The 18,230-nt window shown below is 38.4% G+C and overlaps 1 protein-coding gene across 1 annotated transcript in view; it reads right to left on the reverse strand.

Annotated features, from left to right (window-relative positions):
• Nucleotides 1-2,482: 2,482 nt before the first annotated feature.
• LOC308693715 (E3 ubiquitin-protein ligase TRIM39-like) overlaps nucleotides 2,483-18,230 on the reverse strand; it is a gene marked incomplete at both ends in the record, with an annotated part of 764,022 nt that continues 748,274 nt past the window's right edge. The window contains 6 exons of the mRNA XM_081370812.1: nucleotides 2,483-3,018; nucleotides 3,123-3,158; nucleotides 3,651-3,792; nucleotides 3,869-4,102; nucleotides 4,264-4,359; nucleotides 4,454-4,932. Of these exons, the coding sequence (XP_081226938.1) occupies nucleotides 2,483-3,018; nucleotides 3,123-3,158; nucleotides 3,651-3,792; nucleotides 3,869-4,102; nucleotides 4,264-4,359; nucleotides 4,454-4,932 (1,523 nt within the window). The remainder of the gene's footprint in view (nucleotides 3,019-3,122; nucleotides 3,159-3,650; nucleotides 3,793-3,868; nucleotides 4,103-4,263; nucleotides 4,360-4,453; nucleotides 4,933-18,230) is intronic.

An 18,230-nucleotide genomic window follows, 5' to 3' on the forward strand; every position in this document is an offset into this window, starting at 1 on the left:
GCATTTCTCAAATAAAGCTAGTGTATGGCTTAACAACACTTGGAATAGCATATGGATCATTTGGACCACTTTTATTATGCTTTATACGGTACTCGTCCTTTTTGGAGTTTGCCAGCCACAGTCCCTATCCACTTTCATTATATGGAACTGAACATGAATATTCTCATGAACTTCTTGTTTTGTCTTTTTTGTGTATGCGTTCAAGTTTGGACTATCATGACGGTGTGTAAATAACTAATATTTAATTTGACCATTTTTTGTGTGAACTATCCATTTAAAATGCCAGAGCTTGAAACACTGGCATTTTTATGGTAGGTTGACTGTTTTGAAGTGACCACCCATCCCCACCCTTACTATTTAACAGAGACGGCATTCACAAGCATCTTTCCAGAAGCAATCCTTCTCGGTTTTGGTGTTCAGCCCTCGTGGTGAAGGCAAGGCTTGCTGTAACCTGTTAGCTGCAGAGGCTAAAAATAGCAGAGCTGTTCAGTGAGTCAAAACTCTGCAGCAGAGACTGACTCAGATGGACTCACACACTGGTGCATTGACACACTGAACAGAGAAAGCACGAGAGATTCAAAGAGTGGTGTGAGACGAGCATGTGGCATATTCCAGTTAAATACTAATGCACTGTGATCACTGGGAGGCGTAGGTTAAACTTTATATCTCACATTTAAAGGGGTCATGAACTGCATTTTTTTAATAATGTTTTGTAGTGCGCTTATAATGTTAGTATGATTTTCACATAAAAATGGTCATAATTTAGAAATAAAAGGCAATTTCTAGCCTGATTTTAGACCTCTGATTTGAACGCTCTGTTGGAAGGGGCGTGTCCGTTGTGAGACTTCAGTGTAAACGCCCACTGCTGTGATTGGCTAACATCTTTGCATATGAAATAAGTATTACATGTGGAACTCTCTCGAAATCTTTACTATGTTTTTACTACTACAGCTGTTGAGATTAACTAATCATGAAAAGGGTCTATTAGGATTATATTTAGATCTCCTCCTGTTGCATGAAAGTTTGCAGTGATGAGCGTTTAGCCGATGATTACAGACGTGTCTGTTGAGCGCATGAATGCAGTGATCTCGTCACTGTAAATTGAAGCATAAAGAGAAATAAACGCTTTTGAGACAAAGAACATCTGACTGTACATGAATCATATCAGAAGTCACTGATCACAGATTAGGCATTTGATTTAAAAAAGTTACTTACATGTTGTGGGATTATTGTTGGGTCCATATCTTACAGTAAAAGACTGTTTTCAAAACCTGCACCGAAATTACAAATGATTTACCAAACAAACAACAGTGAAATGTATCGAACAAACAAACATGCTCTACTGAGACATTTGCATAATTGAAAATAAATAACCACTTTCCAGTCCCATGATCCTGTAGGCCCATCTCTCCAATGCGCCATCGCCAAAGATGGGTAGAAGTAGGCGTTGATCTGATTGTCGCACTATTACATCATTTCCTGAGCTTGGATTCAAGCAGTTTTTGGACTAACGAGGACGTTTTGAGTTCTGAAACTTACAGGATGTTTTACAGTAATGACCTCTTACATGTCAAAAGATCAAGGAAATTTTGATTTCTCAAATCATGACCCCTTTAAAAGTTTGTTATTAAACACTATATAATTAGTTTGAAGTTTGATGCACAAGCTGAAGATGTAATGCACATTATACATTATATTCTGATGTAATATACATTATGCAGTACATATTATATCAAACTACCTGTGTACTATATTATATATAATTGTATTGGGTTACAATACAAGTATAATATAGCCAAGTGCACAAGGCAGACTAAATCACCTCTGGTTAATTTCAACAATAGAGGCATTTTCTTCTTGAGAAGAAAGACTTAAATACTTAGAAAGAAGAAAAAAGTTGAACACTTTCCAGTTAAGAAATATTACCGTTATGAATTTATCACAACACAAATGCACTACCAATAATGTCCAGTAGATGGCATAAGAAGCACAGACATGGCCTAGAAGTGAGAATCGCAGTATAGTCTGAATTCATTCCTTTCAAAAAACAAAAAGAGTTTAAAAACTACAACAACAACAACAACAAGAAAAAAAATAACAATTATTTTACACAGTAGTTAGAGGTGTGTGGTCTAACTGTACCAGTTTGGAGATGGCATCACTGGAAGGCTGTGCCTAGTTCATCAATAGAGGATGATGGTCTTACTACAACTTCATTGAAGCAAACTCAATAAGGCAAAGCACAGTCACATATTGAAACCTGGGTTTTACCCAAATTTACTCCAGTTTGATATACCAAAACAGACCAATAAACAGTTCAGTAAAATGTCTTATATTTCCATCACTTACCTGTGTATGAGTTTTCAGCGGTGCATACATACATCTTAGACTGCCTGAATAAATAATGTTTTTTTAATGAAAACAATGGTTTTATATTTTGCCAAACTGTTCAGTTGAGTTTTGCATTGGGTGTAAATGCATTTTATCTGACATGTGAGATGATCAGTGGCGCTGCATTTTCACCTTCATTATCACTAGGGCTAAAGAATGGGTAGAGTTTCTCAGTGAAAGACTGACCAGTGAAAGAATAAATATGAGATCTGGACTCCACATCATAAAAGGAAACCAGACCCTCCTCATAATCCACAAACACACCCACTACCTGAGGCTTCACTCTCAGAGACAGAGAGACAGGATAAGATTCATAAGCCTGATAGTGATCCTCAGTCCTCAGAACTACAGTCCAGTATCCATTCTCAGGACTCAGTGTAATCATTCCCTTCCTGTTAATGGATTCTCTGGCCACTCCTAAATCCCACTCAGTCTTTCCCTTGACCTGCACCTCAAAATAAAATCTCCCTGAGCTGAATCCCTCTTTTCCCAGGACACTGTAACAATAATCAAACCTCTTTGTATTGTCTATGAATTCAAGCTCAATATTTCCACATGTCACTTGTTTTCCATCATCAGACAGGATGAGGTTTATATGAGCTGTTTCAGGATCCAGAGTCACATCCACTGAGAGAGAGACAAAGATCTGAATCACAACTTCTCAATATGACAAATTTAAAATAAAAGTTTTTAATTGAATTAAAATTAAGTTTTAAAACAAAAGATTGTACCTGCATATTGTTGTATCCTCTTCAGCTCTGAGGAGACTAATGACGATAAAGGTTATGAGAGAACTTTAAAACAATACAATTGTATGTTCAGCTTATGTGCTCTGATGGATGTTTGTGTCTCTATTGGTTTTCCTTATTACTGCCTATAACTGACACTAATGAATTTACATGTTTGTGGTGATATCGTAGTGTATTTCTGTAGATTCTCTAAGAGGAGAAACAGTGTGTCAGGTGCCTTGACAGAAATTATCCAAAGGAGCAAATCACTTAGCAAAATTTTATAAAAAAAAAAAATAATAATAATAATTTTTGAGAAAAGTCCCTGATTTAAAATTGGATAAAACATAAATGTGAAGAAATAAGAATACAATTTAGACACAAGGGGAAGTTGTCTTGTTCAGAGTAAAGCCCTTAATGTGACTGAACTGATAATGGATATGCAAGTTTACATAGTATGTTTGATTAATGATTCTTTCTTAATGATGTGCATGTGCTCTTACTATCAAAATAAGCCTGACATTCTCTCACCTGTTTTGCTGAGTTTCTCATCTAGAGTCTCCTGTAGCTGAGTCAAAGCTTTCCTCAGATCCGTCTCACTCTCATGAGTGTCACTGATACTGATCTCAGTCCAGCTGCTGGTGTGTGCAGGTCTGCTCATCGACGGGTAAATCTACAGCAGGAGAGAGCAGAAATCTCTCAGCATGGGGAGTGTTGTGCTGTGAGCAGACAGAAGGATCTACACTGACCTGTAGGAGGTGCAGGTGATCCTCAGTGTGTGAGAGACGCTCCAGCTCAGTGTCTCTCCTCTTTAGCTCAGTGATCTCCTGCTCCAGCTCTTTAATAAACTCTTCAGTCTGCTTCTCTGCTGCTCTCTGCTTCTGCTCCATCATCTCCAGCAGCTCAGACTGACATCTCTCAATGGAGCGGATCAGATCAGTGAAGAACTCAATACTCTCTGCTTTCTCTTTCTCTGACGTCTCCTGATAAATCAAGGAATACATGATCTTTTATTGCTACTTCAGCACCTTTTTTATAAAGTCACATACTGTCACATTTGTCTCCATTTTTATTTCTACTAAGGAATTTTACAAAACACATCTTGAGTTTAAATATTTAACCAAAAAGTTGTGGTAAGACTCACTTTTCTGAGTTTTGCTGAGCTTTTGAGGTCTTGAATCCTCTTCATTCGGTCCTGGATCATCTGCTTCACGTCTGTCTGCATCTTCATCAGCTGAGGCTACAGACAGAACAGAACAAACACAGAGACTCAACAGATTCAAACCCATCCAATACAAATGTCTTGTAAAAAAAACATTTGTTGCTGTTGTTACCTTCCTCTCTTTGCTCTCCTCCTCTATAGAAACAGTGTTGTGATTCCTGTGGTCTGTTACAGCACAGAGTAAACACACACATGTCTGATCATCTCTACAGAACAGCTCCAGAGGTTTATCATGTTTCTGACCGATATGGTCCTCAAGATTCTCCACAGGATCTATCAGTTTGTGTTTCTTTAACTTTGGGATTCTCTGATGAGGCTCCAGGTGAGTTTGACAGTAAGAGATCTGACACACCAGGCACATCTTCAGAGCTCTCATCTTTATATCATCACAGATGTCACAGAGAACCTCAGATTTACTCTGGCCAGACTTTTCCTTAATGAGCAGCACAACCTCTCTGAGTGCCGTGTTGATCTTGAGGTCGGGTCTTTTACTGAAATTTTCTTTACATAATGGACAGTTGTGGGTCTGACTGTTTTCCCAGCACTGGTTCAGACAGCTCTTACAGAAGTTGTGTCCACATGGAGTGCTGACTGGATCAGTGAATGGATACAGACAGATTGAGCACTGGAGCTCCTCGGCTAGAGGACCACAGGAGGATGACGGAGCTGGAAGCAAAGATGAAGAAGCACTATTAATCACCTTCATTTAGAACTAATTTACACATAAAAATGATTACGGCAAAAACTCATTTTTTCATTTAATTACAGACTTGTAAGAGGTTCATCCATATTCCTCCTGGCCTCGCTTTGTTTTATTGATGATTCTGCCATTGCTCTATCCCAGTGGTTCCCAAACCTGTCCCGTTCTTCGTACGTCGCTAACTCACTTAGCTGGATTTGATTGTTGGCATGATCTTGTTTGGTTCTTCAACGCTCATCCTGGACTTGCTGTCATAGCAACAGGTGCGCAAACTTAAACCTGCTCGGGAGCAGGCTTATTTCATGTTAACAGGATTAGATCCCGGCTTCATAAGCGGAGCTGATACGGGAAGTCCGACTGACATTACAATGAACAAAGTAATTATGCAATTATTAAAATACAAAAATATAGGCTTATAAGTGATAAAAACATCTAACATGGCCACTTCTAACGGATTTAAATTGTCTGCTACTTCTTGCCAGCCCTCTCTCCTGGCTTTTGCAGACTTTGAGGTGTTCCTGGCGTTTTGATTAAACATTAAAATTTCGAATAAACTTCGACTATTAGTTCTTGCTCTGCTGAGTAAAACTGTGCGCACTCTTTGGCCACGCTGAGCAGCCAATAGCAGCGTTGCTGAGCAATGTTTCTACTATCGATACCCCTTTTAACCAGCGCATGAACGCGCAATTAGCTCAGATAACTCAATCCAGCTTACTAATCATATCCGGCAAGTGTGTTCGAAGAACCGAGTTAGCCAGATCATGATTCGCACGATGATATCATCTTGGATGTAATAAGCAACGTACGAAGAACGGACCCCTGGAGTACCCCCAACACTGCACGTTTTTCTTTTGTCTCCCTAATCAAACACACTTGATTCAACTCATCAGTTTATTATCACATGGGTTAATGAGCTGATGAGTTGAATCAGGTGTGTTTGATTAGTTGTAATATAAAGTTTAACTTACCTTTTTTTAATGTAATAAACAATTTCAACTTCAGATTTCACTACTGTGTTCTTAGTCTGAAGTTCAAGTACTTCCTGGTTCTTAAGTCTCGAAAAAAAAAAAAAGAATCAAATGATAGGCCCACTCTCAATCAGCAATCATTACAATTCTGAATTAATTTCAGTGAAGCAAACTTATCAGAATTTAGCAAACTGGTTGTGTAGCCTACTTGACTAATGCATAAAAATATATCAAGCCACAAACATTAAAAAACCATTCAGTAATTCTATATTACATCACGTACTTAATAGTGAGTATCAGCTGTGGTCTTAGCTTAATATCTGAATAAATTTTCTGTTGTTTAAGAGAACAATTATTACGTTTTCAGACTGACTGTCGTTGATCAGTTTAGTTTCCCTTTCACTAAAGCTCTCGCTCACCTTCAATTACGTCATAGTCCCTCCCATCTTTTCTCAACATAACATCATTTAGTTACAGGTAATGTCAGATTGCAGGCTACTGTAGAAAACAACATCATATGAAAGACATAAGTCCTCAAATTCAATAAAACCTTTCTTTGGTTAGCATGACTTCTATTTACTTTTTTTTTTTTATGCAGCGCTTTTTAGAAGCACTAGAAGTAGCTACAGCAACCTGTGTGGGTGCCATTCATGAAATGACTGTTGATTTAGCTAATGAATCATATAAAAGTCTCATAAATTAAGGAGTTTTAATGTTTTGAATCCGCTTGATTGAACCGAAAGATGTCTACTAAATCAACATGTGACTCACATAGGCCTATAGCCTACTGTATGTTGGTTAAATGAAATGTTAATTCAACAGTATAACAACACTTAATTCCTATGTAACCCATCTTGCTAGTAAAAGTTCCCCAAACTGAAATGGACTCTGGCCAATAACTGTAAACCCCTGATTTACAGTTGCTTTGAGCAAGATGATGATGACCTTGAATGTTAATACAGTATTAGGGCTGGGCGATATGGCCTAAAAAAATCCGATTTACGATTTAAATCCGATTTTTCTTCCCCTACTTAAAATCAATCTGCAGATGACAAATTGTTCTAAACAATTTTTAACTTTATTTTGTTTTGATTTTCCCTTCTGGGATTTGATTTGGATTTTCCCCTTGGGGTTAAAGTGCAATCAGAAACAAGGCAAAAAGACAAGATGGCAGGCCCTGCCTTTGTAAACAGGGAAAATGTAACATAACATAACGTAACATAACATGAAATGGGTGGATTGGGATTGGTGGGGAACATGAAAAAAAAAAATGTACATCTCAATAAAGTGTATTGTGATTGTCTGAACATTTGGTAACTAAACAGAATTTTATTAAGTTTAGTGACAACACAATGTTTACATAGTCAAGTCAAGTCAAGTGTATTTGTATAGCGCTTTTCACAATACAGATTGTATCAAAGCAGCTTCACAGTTTTAAATTAAAATAATACAACAAGGTTTGTTTCTAATGGAATTTATTGATTGATTAAATATCCCCAAAATATCCCCAGCTGAGCAAGCCAAAGGCAACAGTGGCAAGGAACCGAAAAACTCCATCAGGTGACCTAATGGAGAAAAAAAAACTTGGGAGAACCCAGGCTCAGTCGGGGGCCAGTTCTCCTCTGGCGTTTATGAAGTAGAGACCGGATTTAACTGTCAGATTAAAAATATTATATGAATGCCTGGCTGAAGAGATGCGTCTTTAATCTAGTTTTAAACTGGGAGAGCGAGTCTGAGCAACGAACAGTATCAGGAAGGCTATTCCAGAGTTTTGGAGCTAAATGTGAAAATGCTCTCCCTCTTTTGGTGGATCTGGATATCCTAGATATGACCAAACGCCTCGAATTAAGTGATCTTAAAGAGCGCGATGGATTATAGGGCGATAGAAGATCGGTTAAATAGACTGGAGCTAGGCCGTTTAGGGCTTTATAAGTCAGTAGCAATACCTTGTAGTTAATGGTTGTATCAGTGATTTCAGGCCCAAAAATAAATTATCACATTCATCTAATCTTTCCTAACGATCTGCTAGCTGCCCACCCCATAAGCATGCCGTCAAAAAAACGCATCTCTCTAGGCAACCAAAATAAATAGTGTTCCAACCAATCACCGACAGGGGTGGGTGTTGTGAGGTTTTGCACTCGTGCATGGCTGCCTATGACGGCTGCACGCGAAAACCTCACAACACCCACCCCTGTCTGTGATTGGTTGGAACACTATTTATTTTGGTTTTGAGTGGTAGTGAAAGCAACTGTTTTTGTGTGCAGATCTCGGAGCCTAGCCTAAAGGCCCGTTCACACCAAGGACGATAACTGTAAAGATAACAATAAAGATATAATTCTAAAAATCGTTCTCCATATTAAAGAATAACAGAGTTCACACCACAACTATAACGATAAAGATATGAGGAACGATATCGTTGGGATCACTTTCAGAACGATTTTTTTTCAGCTGTCAAACGATAAAACACTGACAGTCAATCAGAATCCATTCTAATAAGGTCTCGCGCATTTAAAATGGGGCGCGCGCGCGCGTGCTTAGAATAAAAAGACTGTTATCGTTCGTTGGTGTGGACGCATATATAGTTATCTTTGTCGTTATCTTTATAGTTATCGTGCTTGGTGTGAACGGGCCTTAAGACTGTAGGTTGATTTTTGGCGGGTGTGTTTGTGCTGCTGCGGTCTTGCCGTGTTGTTTGTGTATCTCTATGCCAAATGCGCAGGGGAAGGGCTGAGCCTGTTCGGAGCTACGGGAGCCCAGAGGGGAGCGTCGGCGAATGTTAAAGAGAAAACCGATTTTCATTCAAAAAAATCGACGTAAACTGCACATTCGAATTAATCGATAAAATCGATTTATCGCCCAGCCCTATACAGTATGCCAGGGTTCTCCAAGCCTGCTCCTGAAGAGCTACAGTCCTGAAGAATTTAGCTCCAACTCCAATGAAACACACCAGAACCATCTTATCAAGGAGTTCAGAGCTCCTTGGAAAGGCAGATGTTTTGGGGTATGGTTGGAGCTGGAGTCTGTAGGAGAAGGGTTGGAGACCCCTGCAGTATGGCATATAGTAATAGAGACTTGCTTAGAGCAGTGGTTCCTAATCATGATCCTATAAAGACTGCAGGCGAGGCTGGATTGATGTCTTTGATGTCTTCAATGAGGTTCTGCTAGACTGAAGCATTTTTTAAACCATGTTAATGAGATTTCCACTAATGCCAACATCATTTTCGAGTCTATTTAAAAGAATGTTGTGGTCAATAGTGTCAAATGCAGCACTAAGATCTAGTAACACCAATAGAGAGATACAACCACGATCGGATGATAAGAGCAAATCATATGTGACTCTAATGAGAGCAGTCTCAGTACTATGGTACGGTCTAAATCCTGACTGAAAATCCTTGCAGATATCATTTCTTTCTAAAAAGAAACATAGTTGTGAGGATACTGCCTTTTCTAGTATCTTTGACAGAAAAGGCAGATTCGAGATTCGAGACTGTAATTGACTAATTCTGTTAGCCTAGAAATCTAGACGCACCCTAGCGGCAGCAAAATGTATTTCGCAGCCAGGGTAGTCTAGACACTCTCAATAAACCTTCTAGCTACGAAAACCCAAATTGGGTCAGGCCAATCACGTCGTGTATAGAGTAGGCGGGGCGGGCTTAACATATGACGACAGAGTTGCGACGGTTACCTGGCTGCCACTTGAAAACAAAGAATGACGGCTGCTGATGGAGAACAACGGTCTTTCGAATCGGCTTTGGCCGCGACTCTGGAGGACTTGGAGTTAAGTTTTTCTTTGAGAAAAGAGCAAAGAACGGCACTTAAGTTATTCTTAAAAAAAGGAAGATGTGTTCGTCGGTTTGCCGGCCAGATATATGGCAAAAGTTGAATCTATCAACTAACGTTAGCTCCGCTGTAGGGAAAACGCTCTGGTTGGTTGAAGCGCTGTCCTATTGCGTGCAGAGGGAATTTGAAAGACAGCCGTTTATCCCGCCCCTCGGATTGAGCCGTGACTATGGTGAGTTTCCAGACCTAACATCTTGATGTAGGTCTGGCTTGCCAGGCTATAATTCTGTAGGATCAAGTTGTGTTTTTTTAACAAGCGGTTTAATCATAGCCAGCTTAAAAGTTTTTGGTACGTATCCTAGAGACAAAGATGAATTGATGATATTAAGAAGAGGATCTATGACCTCTGGAAGCATCTCTTTCAGTAGCTTAGTCAGTGTAGGGTCTAACATACATGTTGTCGGTTTAGATGATTTAATGAGTTTAGGGAATTCTTCCTCTCCTATAGCAATAAATGAATCAGATTTTTCCTTAGGGAGACTACAATGCACTCCCTAATGCGATACTGTAGTAGATGGTTGCATAGTTATAATTTTGTCCCTGATATTATCAATTTTATAAGTGAAGTAGTTCATAAAGTCATTACTGCTGTGTTGCTTGGAAATTTCTGGGCTTGAAGCTTTCTTTTTCATTAGTTTAGCCATTGTTTAAAATAAATATCTAGGTTTTTTTTTTTTTCTTCTAATAGGGTTGAAAAATAAGCAGATCTAGCAGCTTTTAAGGCCTCTCTGTATGCAATCGAGCTCTCCTTCCATGAAATGCGAAATACCTCTAGTTTTGTTTTTTTCCAGTGATGCTCCATTTTTCTGGTTGCTCTCTTAAGTGCCTGAGTGTGCTCGTTGTACCACGCCGTTGGACTATTTTCTTTAATATTCTTTAAGTGCAACGGAGCAACTGTGTCTAAAGTGCTGAAAAAGAGAGTTAAAAGTTTCTGTTGCAATCTCGAGTTCTTCTAAGCTATCCGGGGTGCTGAGATGATGAAACTGATTAGAAAGATTATTGATAAAGCAATCTTTAGTGGCAGAAGTGATAGGTCTAACATATTTGTAACACAGAGTTGGCTTTGCAGCCTTGGCTAAATTAAGTTTACACGAGACTAGATAATGATCTGAGACGTCATCGCTCTGCTGCAGAATTTCAACGGCATCAGCATTGACTCCGTGTGATAATATTAGATCTAGAGTATGATTACGACAATGAGTAGGTCCTGACACATGTTGTCTAACTCCAATAGAGTTCAGAATGTCTTTACATGCCAATCCCAATGCATCTTTTTCATTATCTATATGTAAATTAAAATCACCAACAATTAGTATTTTATCTGCAGCCAATACTAACTCTGATAGAAAGTCAGTAAATTCTTTGATAAAATCTTTATGTTGTCCTGTATACAGTAGCCAGCACAAATCTCAAACGTGATTTGTCATTCAAACTATATATTTTTACATTAAGCCCCAACACTTCAAAAGAAGTATATTTAAAACTAGATTTCTTAGTGATTTTGAAAATATTAATTACAGCAACACCTCCCCCTTTGCATTTCAGACGAAGTTCATGTTTATAACAGTAATCTTGTGGGGTGGACTAATTTAAAGTAATGTAATCGTTTGGTTTTAGCCTGGTTTCTGTCAAACACAGCACATCTCGATTATAGTCAGTAATCATATCATTAACAATAAGTGCTTTTGAAGTAAGGGATCGAATATTCAGCAACCCAAGCTTTATCATTTGCTCATCTGTATTATAGCTGTTTCTTATTTGTTGAACATCAATTCAATTTTTAACCTTAGATGGGTTGAAACGTTTTTTTTGGATTTCCAAATTCGGGGGAACAGACACAGTCTCTATGTCAAGTCATCTTATTTTATATAGCGCTTTTAACAATGTAGATTGTTTCAAAGCAGCTTTACAGTGATAAACGGATAATTTAAGGTAACAGAGATTTTTTTGGCTTTATAGCGGTTCTTGAATAAAGATATTTTCCAGCTAAAGTTAGTTTTGATTGATTCACTTCTGTCGCAACGATCATTAGTTATTAAATTAGAGACCACTAAGACGACACCGTTCTCTCTACACAGACTTTAAACGCGAACCTGTAAGAAACGCTGATGGCGCTCACGTGCGCATCAAGAATTAATTCTATAGTTATGCGCATTTGAATATATTTTCGCAGGTTTGCAATTCCCTACAAACCAAGCCTTAACAAACTACTTGTCTGGCCTTAAAAAAATTTATACAGAATTTTATCACTTCGGGGTAGATACGCGAAACCGAAATTATCCCGACAATGCTTTATCTGTAGAGTGATAAAGGGATCCTTCACAGGGGAGAGACTAGTTGGCACTTCAGCACTGCGTTGTCATCGCGTCCAGGCGAAGGTCCTTCGTCATATCTGGATATGGCCTGGATCCAGCAGGCTGCGGGAAAACCTCGGGATAAACAAAGACACTAAAATTAGCGTAGATGCCACTCTTCTTATGATGTAATGAGTACAACAGGATTTATGGAAGGTGTTCCCGGTTCCAGCTGACCTAATCTATGCAGCCTAACATTAAATTATAGAAGTCTATAATGTGTTATATGAATGCTAGGTCAAAGAGATGTGTCTTTAATCTAGCTTTGATCTGACAGAGTGTGTCTGCTTTCCGGACAATGGTAGGAAGACTGTTCCAAAGTTTTTGTGCTAAATAGGAGAAGGATCTACTGCCAGCAGTCGATTTTGATATTTTAGGTATTATCAACTGGCCGGAATTTTGAGATCGCAATAGACGTGAAGGACTATAATGCGTTAAGACCTCGCTCAAGTACTGCAGAGCTAAACCATTTAGTGCTTTGTAAGTAATCAGCAATATTTTAAAATTTATACGATGTTTAATAGGGAGCCAATGCAGTGTTGTTGACAGAACAGGGCTAATATGGTCATACTTCCTGGTTCTGGTAAGAACTCGAGCTGCTGCATTTTGAACTAGCTGTAGTTTGTTTGTTAAGCGTGCAGGGCAACCACCCAGTAGAGCATTACAATAATCTAGCCTTGAGGTCATGAACGCATGGATTAATTGTTCCGCATTTTGTCAATGAGAGCATATTGCGTAATTTAGATTTATTTTTAAGATGGAAAAATGCGGTTTTACAGATACTAGACACGTGACTTTCAAATGAAAGATTAGTATCAAAGAGCACACCCAGGTTCCTAACAGACGACGAAGACTTGACAGAGCAGCCATCAAGTGTTAGATAGTATTCTAGATTATTACATGAGGAAGTTTTTTGTCCAATAATTAGAATCTTAGTTTTTTCAGAATTTAGTAGTAGGAAAATACTAGTCATCCAATTTTTTATATCAGCTATGCATTCCGTTAATTTTGTGAATTGGTAGTTTTCGTTAGGTTGTGAAGAAATATAGAGCCGAGTGTCATCGGCATAACAGTGAAAGCTAATTCCATGCTTCCTAATGACATCTCCTAATGGTAGCATGTACAGAGTGAACAGCAGAGGGTCCTAGTACTGAGCCTTGTGGTACGCCATACTGAACTTGTGATTGATAAGACATCTCTTCATTTACTGCTACAAACTGATAACGGTCAGATAAGTATGATTTAAATCATGCTAGTGCAATTCCACTAATGCCAACATAATTTTCGAGTCTATTTAAAATAATGTTGTGGTCAATAGTGTCAAATGCAGCACTAAGATCTAGTAACACCAATAGAGAGATACAACCACGATCGGATGATAAGAGCAAATCATTTGTGACTCTAATGAGAGCAGTCTCAGTATTATGGTATGGTCTAAATCCTGACTGAAATCCTCGCAGATATCATTTCTTTCTAAAAAGAAACATAGTTGTGAAGATACTGCCTTTTCTAGTATCTTTGACAGAAAAGGCAGATTTGAGACTGTAATTGACTAATTCTGTAGGATCAAGTTGCATTTTTTTAACAAGCGGTTTAATCATAGCCAGCTTAAAGGTTTTTGGTACGTATCCTAGAGACAAAGATGAATTAATGATATTAAGAAGAGGATCTATGACCTCTGGAAGCATCTTTTTCAGTAGCTTAGTCAGTGTAGGGTCTAACATACATGTTGTCCATTTAGATGATTTAACGAGTTTCGAAAATTCTTCCTTTCCTATAGCAACAAATGAATCGGATTTTTCCTTAGGGAGACTACAATGCACTCCCTAATGCGATACTGTAGTAGACGGTTGCATAGTTATAATTTTGTCCCTGATATTATCAATCTTGTAAGTGAAGAAGTTCATAAAGTCATTACTGCTGTGTTGCTTGGAAATTTCTGGGCTTGAAGCTTTCTTTTTTGTTAGTTTCGCCACTATTTTAAATAAATATCTAGGGTTTTGTTTATTTTCTTCTAATAGGGTTGAAAAATAAGCAGATCTAGCAGCTTTTAAGGCCTCTCTGTATGCAATCAAACTTGCTTTCCATGAAATGTGAAATACCTCTAGTTTTGTTTTTTTCCAGTTGCGCTCCATTTTTCTGGTTGCTCTCTTAAGTGCCTGAGTGTGCTCGTTGTACCACGGCGTTGGACAATTTTCTTTAACCTCCTTTAAGTGCAACGGAGCAACTTTGTCTAAAGTGCTGAAAAAGAGAGAGTTAAAAGTTTCTGTTCCAATATCGAGTTCTTCTAAGCTATCCGGGATGCTGAGATAATGAAACTGATTAGAAAGATTATTGATAAAGCAATCTTTAGTGGCAGAAGTGAGGTCTAACATATTTGTAACACAGAGTTGGCTTTGCAGCCTTGGCTAAATGAAGTTTACACGAGACTAGATAACGATCTGAGACGTCATCGCTCTGCTGCAGAATTTCAACGGCATCAGCATTGACTCCGTGTGATAATATTAGATCTAGAGTATGATTACGACAATGAGTAGGTCCTGACACGTGTTGTCTAACTCCAATAGAGTTCAGAATGTCTTTACATGCCAATCCCAATGCATCTTTTTCATTATCTAAATGTAAATTAAAATCACCAACAATTAGTATTTTATCTGCAGCCAATACTAACTCTGATAGAAAGTCAGCAAATTCTTTGATAAAATCTTTATGTTGTCCTGTATACAGTAGCCAGCACAAATCTCAAACGTGATTTGTCATTTACACTATATATTTTTACATTAAGCCCCAACACTTCAAAAGAAGTATATTTAAAACTAGATTTCTTAGTGATTTTAAAAATATTACTATTAATTACAGCAACACCTCCCCCTTTGCATTTCAGACGAAGTTCATGTTTATAACAGTAATCTTGTGGGGTGGACTCATTTAAAGTAATGTAATCGTTTGGTTTTAGCCTGGTTTCTGTCAAACACTGCACATCTAGATTACAGTCAGTAATCATATCATTAACAATAAGTGCTTTTGAAGTAAGGGATCGAATATTCAGCAACCCAAGCTTTATCATTTGCTCATCTGTATTATAGCTGTTTTTTATTTGTTGAACATCAATTAAATTTTTAACCTTAGATGGGTTGAAACGTTTTTTTGGATTTCCAAATTCGGGGGGAACAGACACAGTCTCTATGTCAAGTGAAGTCAAGTCATCTTAATTTATATAGCGCTTTTAACAATGTAGATTGTTTCAAAGCAGCTTTACAGTGATAAACGGATAATTTAAGGTAACAGAGATTGTTTTGGCTTTATAGCGGTTCTTGAATAAAGATATTTTCCAGCTAAAGTTAGTTTTGATTGATTCACTTCTGTCGCAACGATCATTAGTTATTAAATTAGAGACCACTAAGACGACACCGTTCTCTCTACACAGAATTTAAACGCGAACCTGTAAGAAACGCTGATGGCGCTCACGTGCGCATCAAGAATTAATTCTATAGTTATGCGCATTTGAATATATTTTCGCAGGTTTGCAATTCCCTACAAACCAAGCCTTAACAAACTACTTGTCTGGCCTTAAAAAAATTTATACAGAATTTTATCACTTCGGGGTAGATACGCGAAACTGAAATTATCCCGACAATGCTTTATCTGTAGAGTGATAAAGGGATCCTTCACAGGGGAGAGACTAGTTGGCACTTCAGCACTGCGTTGTCATCGCGTCCAGGCGAAGGTCCTTCGTCATATCTGGATATGGCCTGGATCCAGCAGGCTGCGGGAAAACCTCGGGATAAACAAAGACACTAAAATTAGCGTAGATGCCACTCTTCTTATGATGTAATGAGTACAACAGGATTTATGGAAGGTGTTCCCGGTTCCGGCTGACCTAATCTATGCAGCCTAACATTAAATAATAGTAGTCTATAATGTGTTATATGAATGCTAGGTCAAAGAGATGTGTCTTTAATCTAGCTTTGATCTGACAGAGTGTGTCTGCTTCCCGGACAATGGTAGGAAGACTGTTCCAAAGTTTTTGTGCTAAAAAGGAGAAGGATCTACTGCCAGCAGTCGATTTTGATATTTTAGGTATTATCAACTGGACGGAATTTTGAGATCGCAATAGACGTGAAGGACTATAATGCGTTAAGACCTCGCTCAAGTACTGCAGAGCTAAACCATTTAGTGCTTTGTAAGTAATCAGCAATATTTTAAAATTTATACGATGTTTAATAGGGAGCCAATGCAGTGTTGTTGACAGAACAGGGCTAATATGGTCATACTTCCTGGTTCTGGTAAGAACTCGAGCTGCTGCATTTTGAACTAGCTGTAGTTTGTTTGTTAAGCGTGCAGGGCAACCACCCAGTAGAGCATTACAATAATCTAGCCTTGAGGTCATGAACGCATGAACTAATTGTTCCGCATTTTGTCAATGAGAGCATATTGCGTAATTTAGATTTATTTTTAAGATGGAAAAATGCGGTTTTACAGATACTAGACACGTGACTTTCAAATGAAAGATTAGTATCAAAGAGCACACCCAGGTTCCTAACAGACGACGAAGACTTGACAGAGCAGCCATCAAGTGTTAGATAGTATTCTAGATTATTACATGAGGAAGTTTTTTGTCCAATAATTAGAGTCTTTGTTTTTTCAGAATTTAGTAGTAGGAAAATACTAGTCATCCAATTTTTTATATCAGCTATGCATTCCGTTAATTTTGTGAATTGGTAGTTTTCGTTAGGTTGTGAAGAAATATAGAGCCGAGTGTCATCGGCATAACAGTGAAAGCTAATTCCATGCTTCCTAATGACATCTCCTAATGGTAGCATGTACAGAGTGAACAGCAGAGGGTCCTAGTACTGAGCCTTGTGGTACACCATACTGAACTTGTGATTGATAAGACATCTCTTCATTTACTGCTACAAACTGATAACGGTCAGATAAGTATGATTTAAATCATGCTAGTGCAATTCCACTAATGCCAACATAATTTTCGAGTCTATTTAAAATAATGTTGTGGTCAATAGTGTCAAATGCAGCACTAAGATCTAGTAACACCAATAGAGAGATACAACCACGATCGGATGATAAGAGCAAATCATTTGTGACTCTAATGAGAGCAGTCTCAGTACTATGGTATGGTCTAAATCCTGAATGAAATCCTCGCAGATATCATTTCTTTCTAAAAAGGAACATAGTTGTGAAGATACTGCTAGGCCTGTCGCGATAGTCGATAATTCGATTAATCGCACGATAAAAAAAAATGAGCTCGATAATTTTTCCGGCCGCGATAATTCCATTTGCATGCTTGTTTGTTTTCCTCGTCTCTCTCTCTCTCTACCAAAGAGACTGGATGACCACTCTCGCCCGGTTCTTTAGCGTATAGGAGGAGTGAACCCTCTTTGTTGTCAGTTGCATGGTCTTTGTGTGGGGAGGCGGCGCCGCGGCGCTTGTCAGTCACATGGTCTTTGTATGGGAAAGCGCCGGCGGGACTGTTTGCGGCTACTGCCGGGAGAGAGAGAAGACGCTAGTTGTGAGTTGTGACAGCGAGCCCAATCACATGAAAATGCGTATCTATACCACGAATGTTATTTCTCGTGCCATTTATATGCCAAAAATAGTTTTTGCATGCATATGATACGCTCTTTATGGCGTGTAATACGCACGCACTCCTCACCCCTAATCCTAACCAAGTATTTTCAGTGCGTAGCATACACGCAATAAAGTGCGTCTCCGTCTTCCCGACAGTACACAATCACTTGACAAAGTAACAGGAGTAACAGTGCAAAATTGTGTGATATGGCTTGAGGCTTTTTTTTATTTGTTTACAAAGGTCCTAACTGTCAGTTTTGCCTGTTATGGAATGTATCACTATTTAAGCCTAATGTCTAAAGCCTAAGGTTTAATATTTTTTGAAGTGCAATTTTGTTTACATCCATTTTATTTATTAACAGACATTTATCTTGTTAACAGACACTAAAGCGGGTCGCACACCGGACGCGCAGCGCCACGTCTTTTAAATTCGAACACATT

Source organism: Scardinius erythrophthalmus (assembly GCF_964197995.2).
Source record: "Scardinius erythrophthalmus genome assembly, chromosome: 7".
Lineage (NCBI taxonomy): Eukaryota > Metazoa > Chordata > Actinopteri > Cypriniformes > Leuciscidae > Scardinius > Scardinius erythrophthalmus.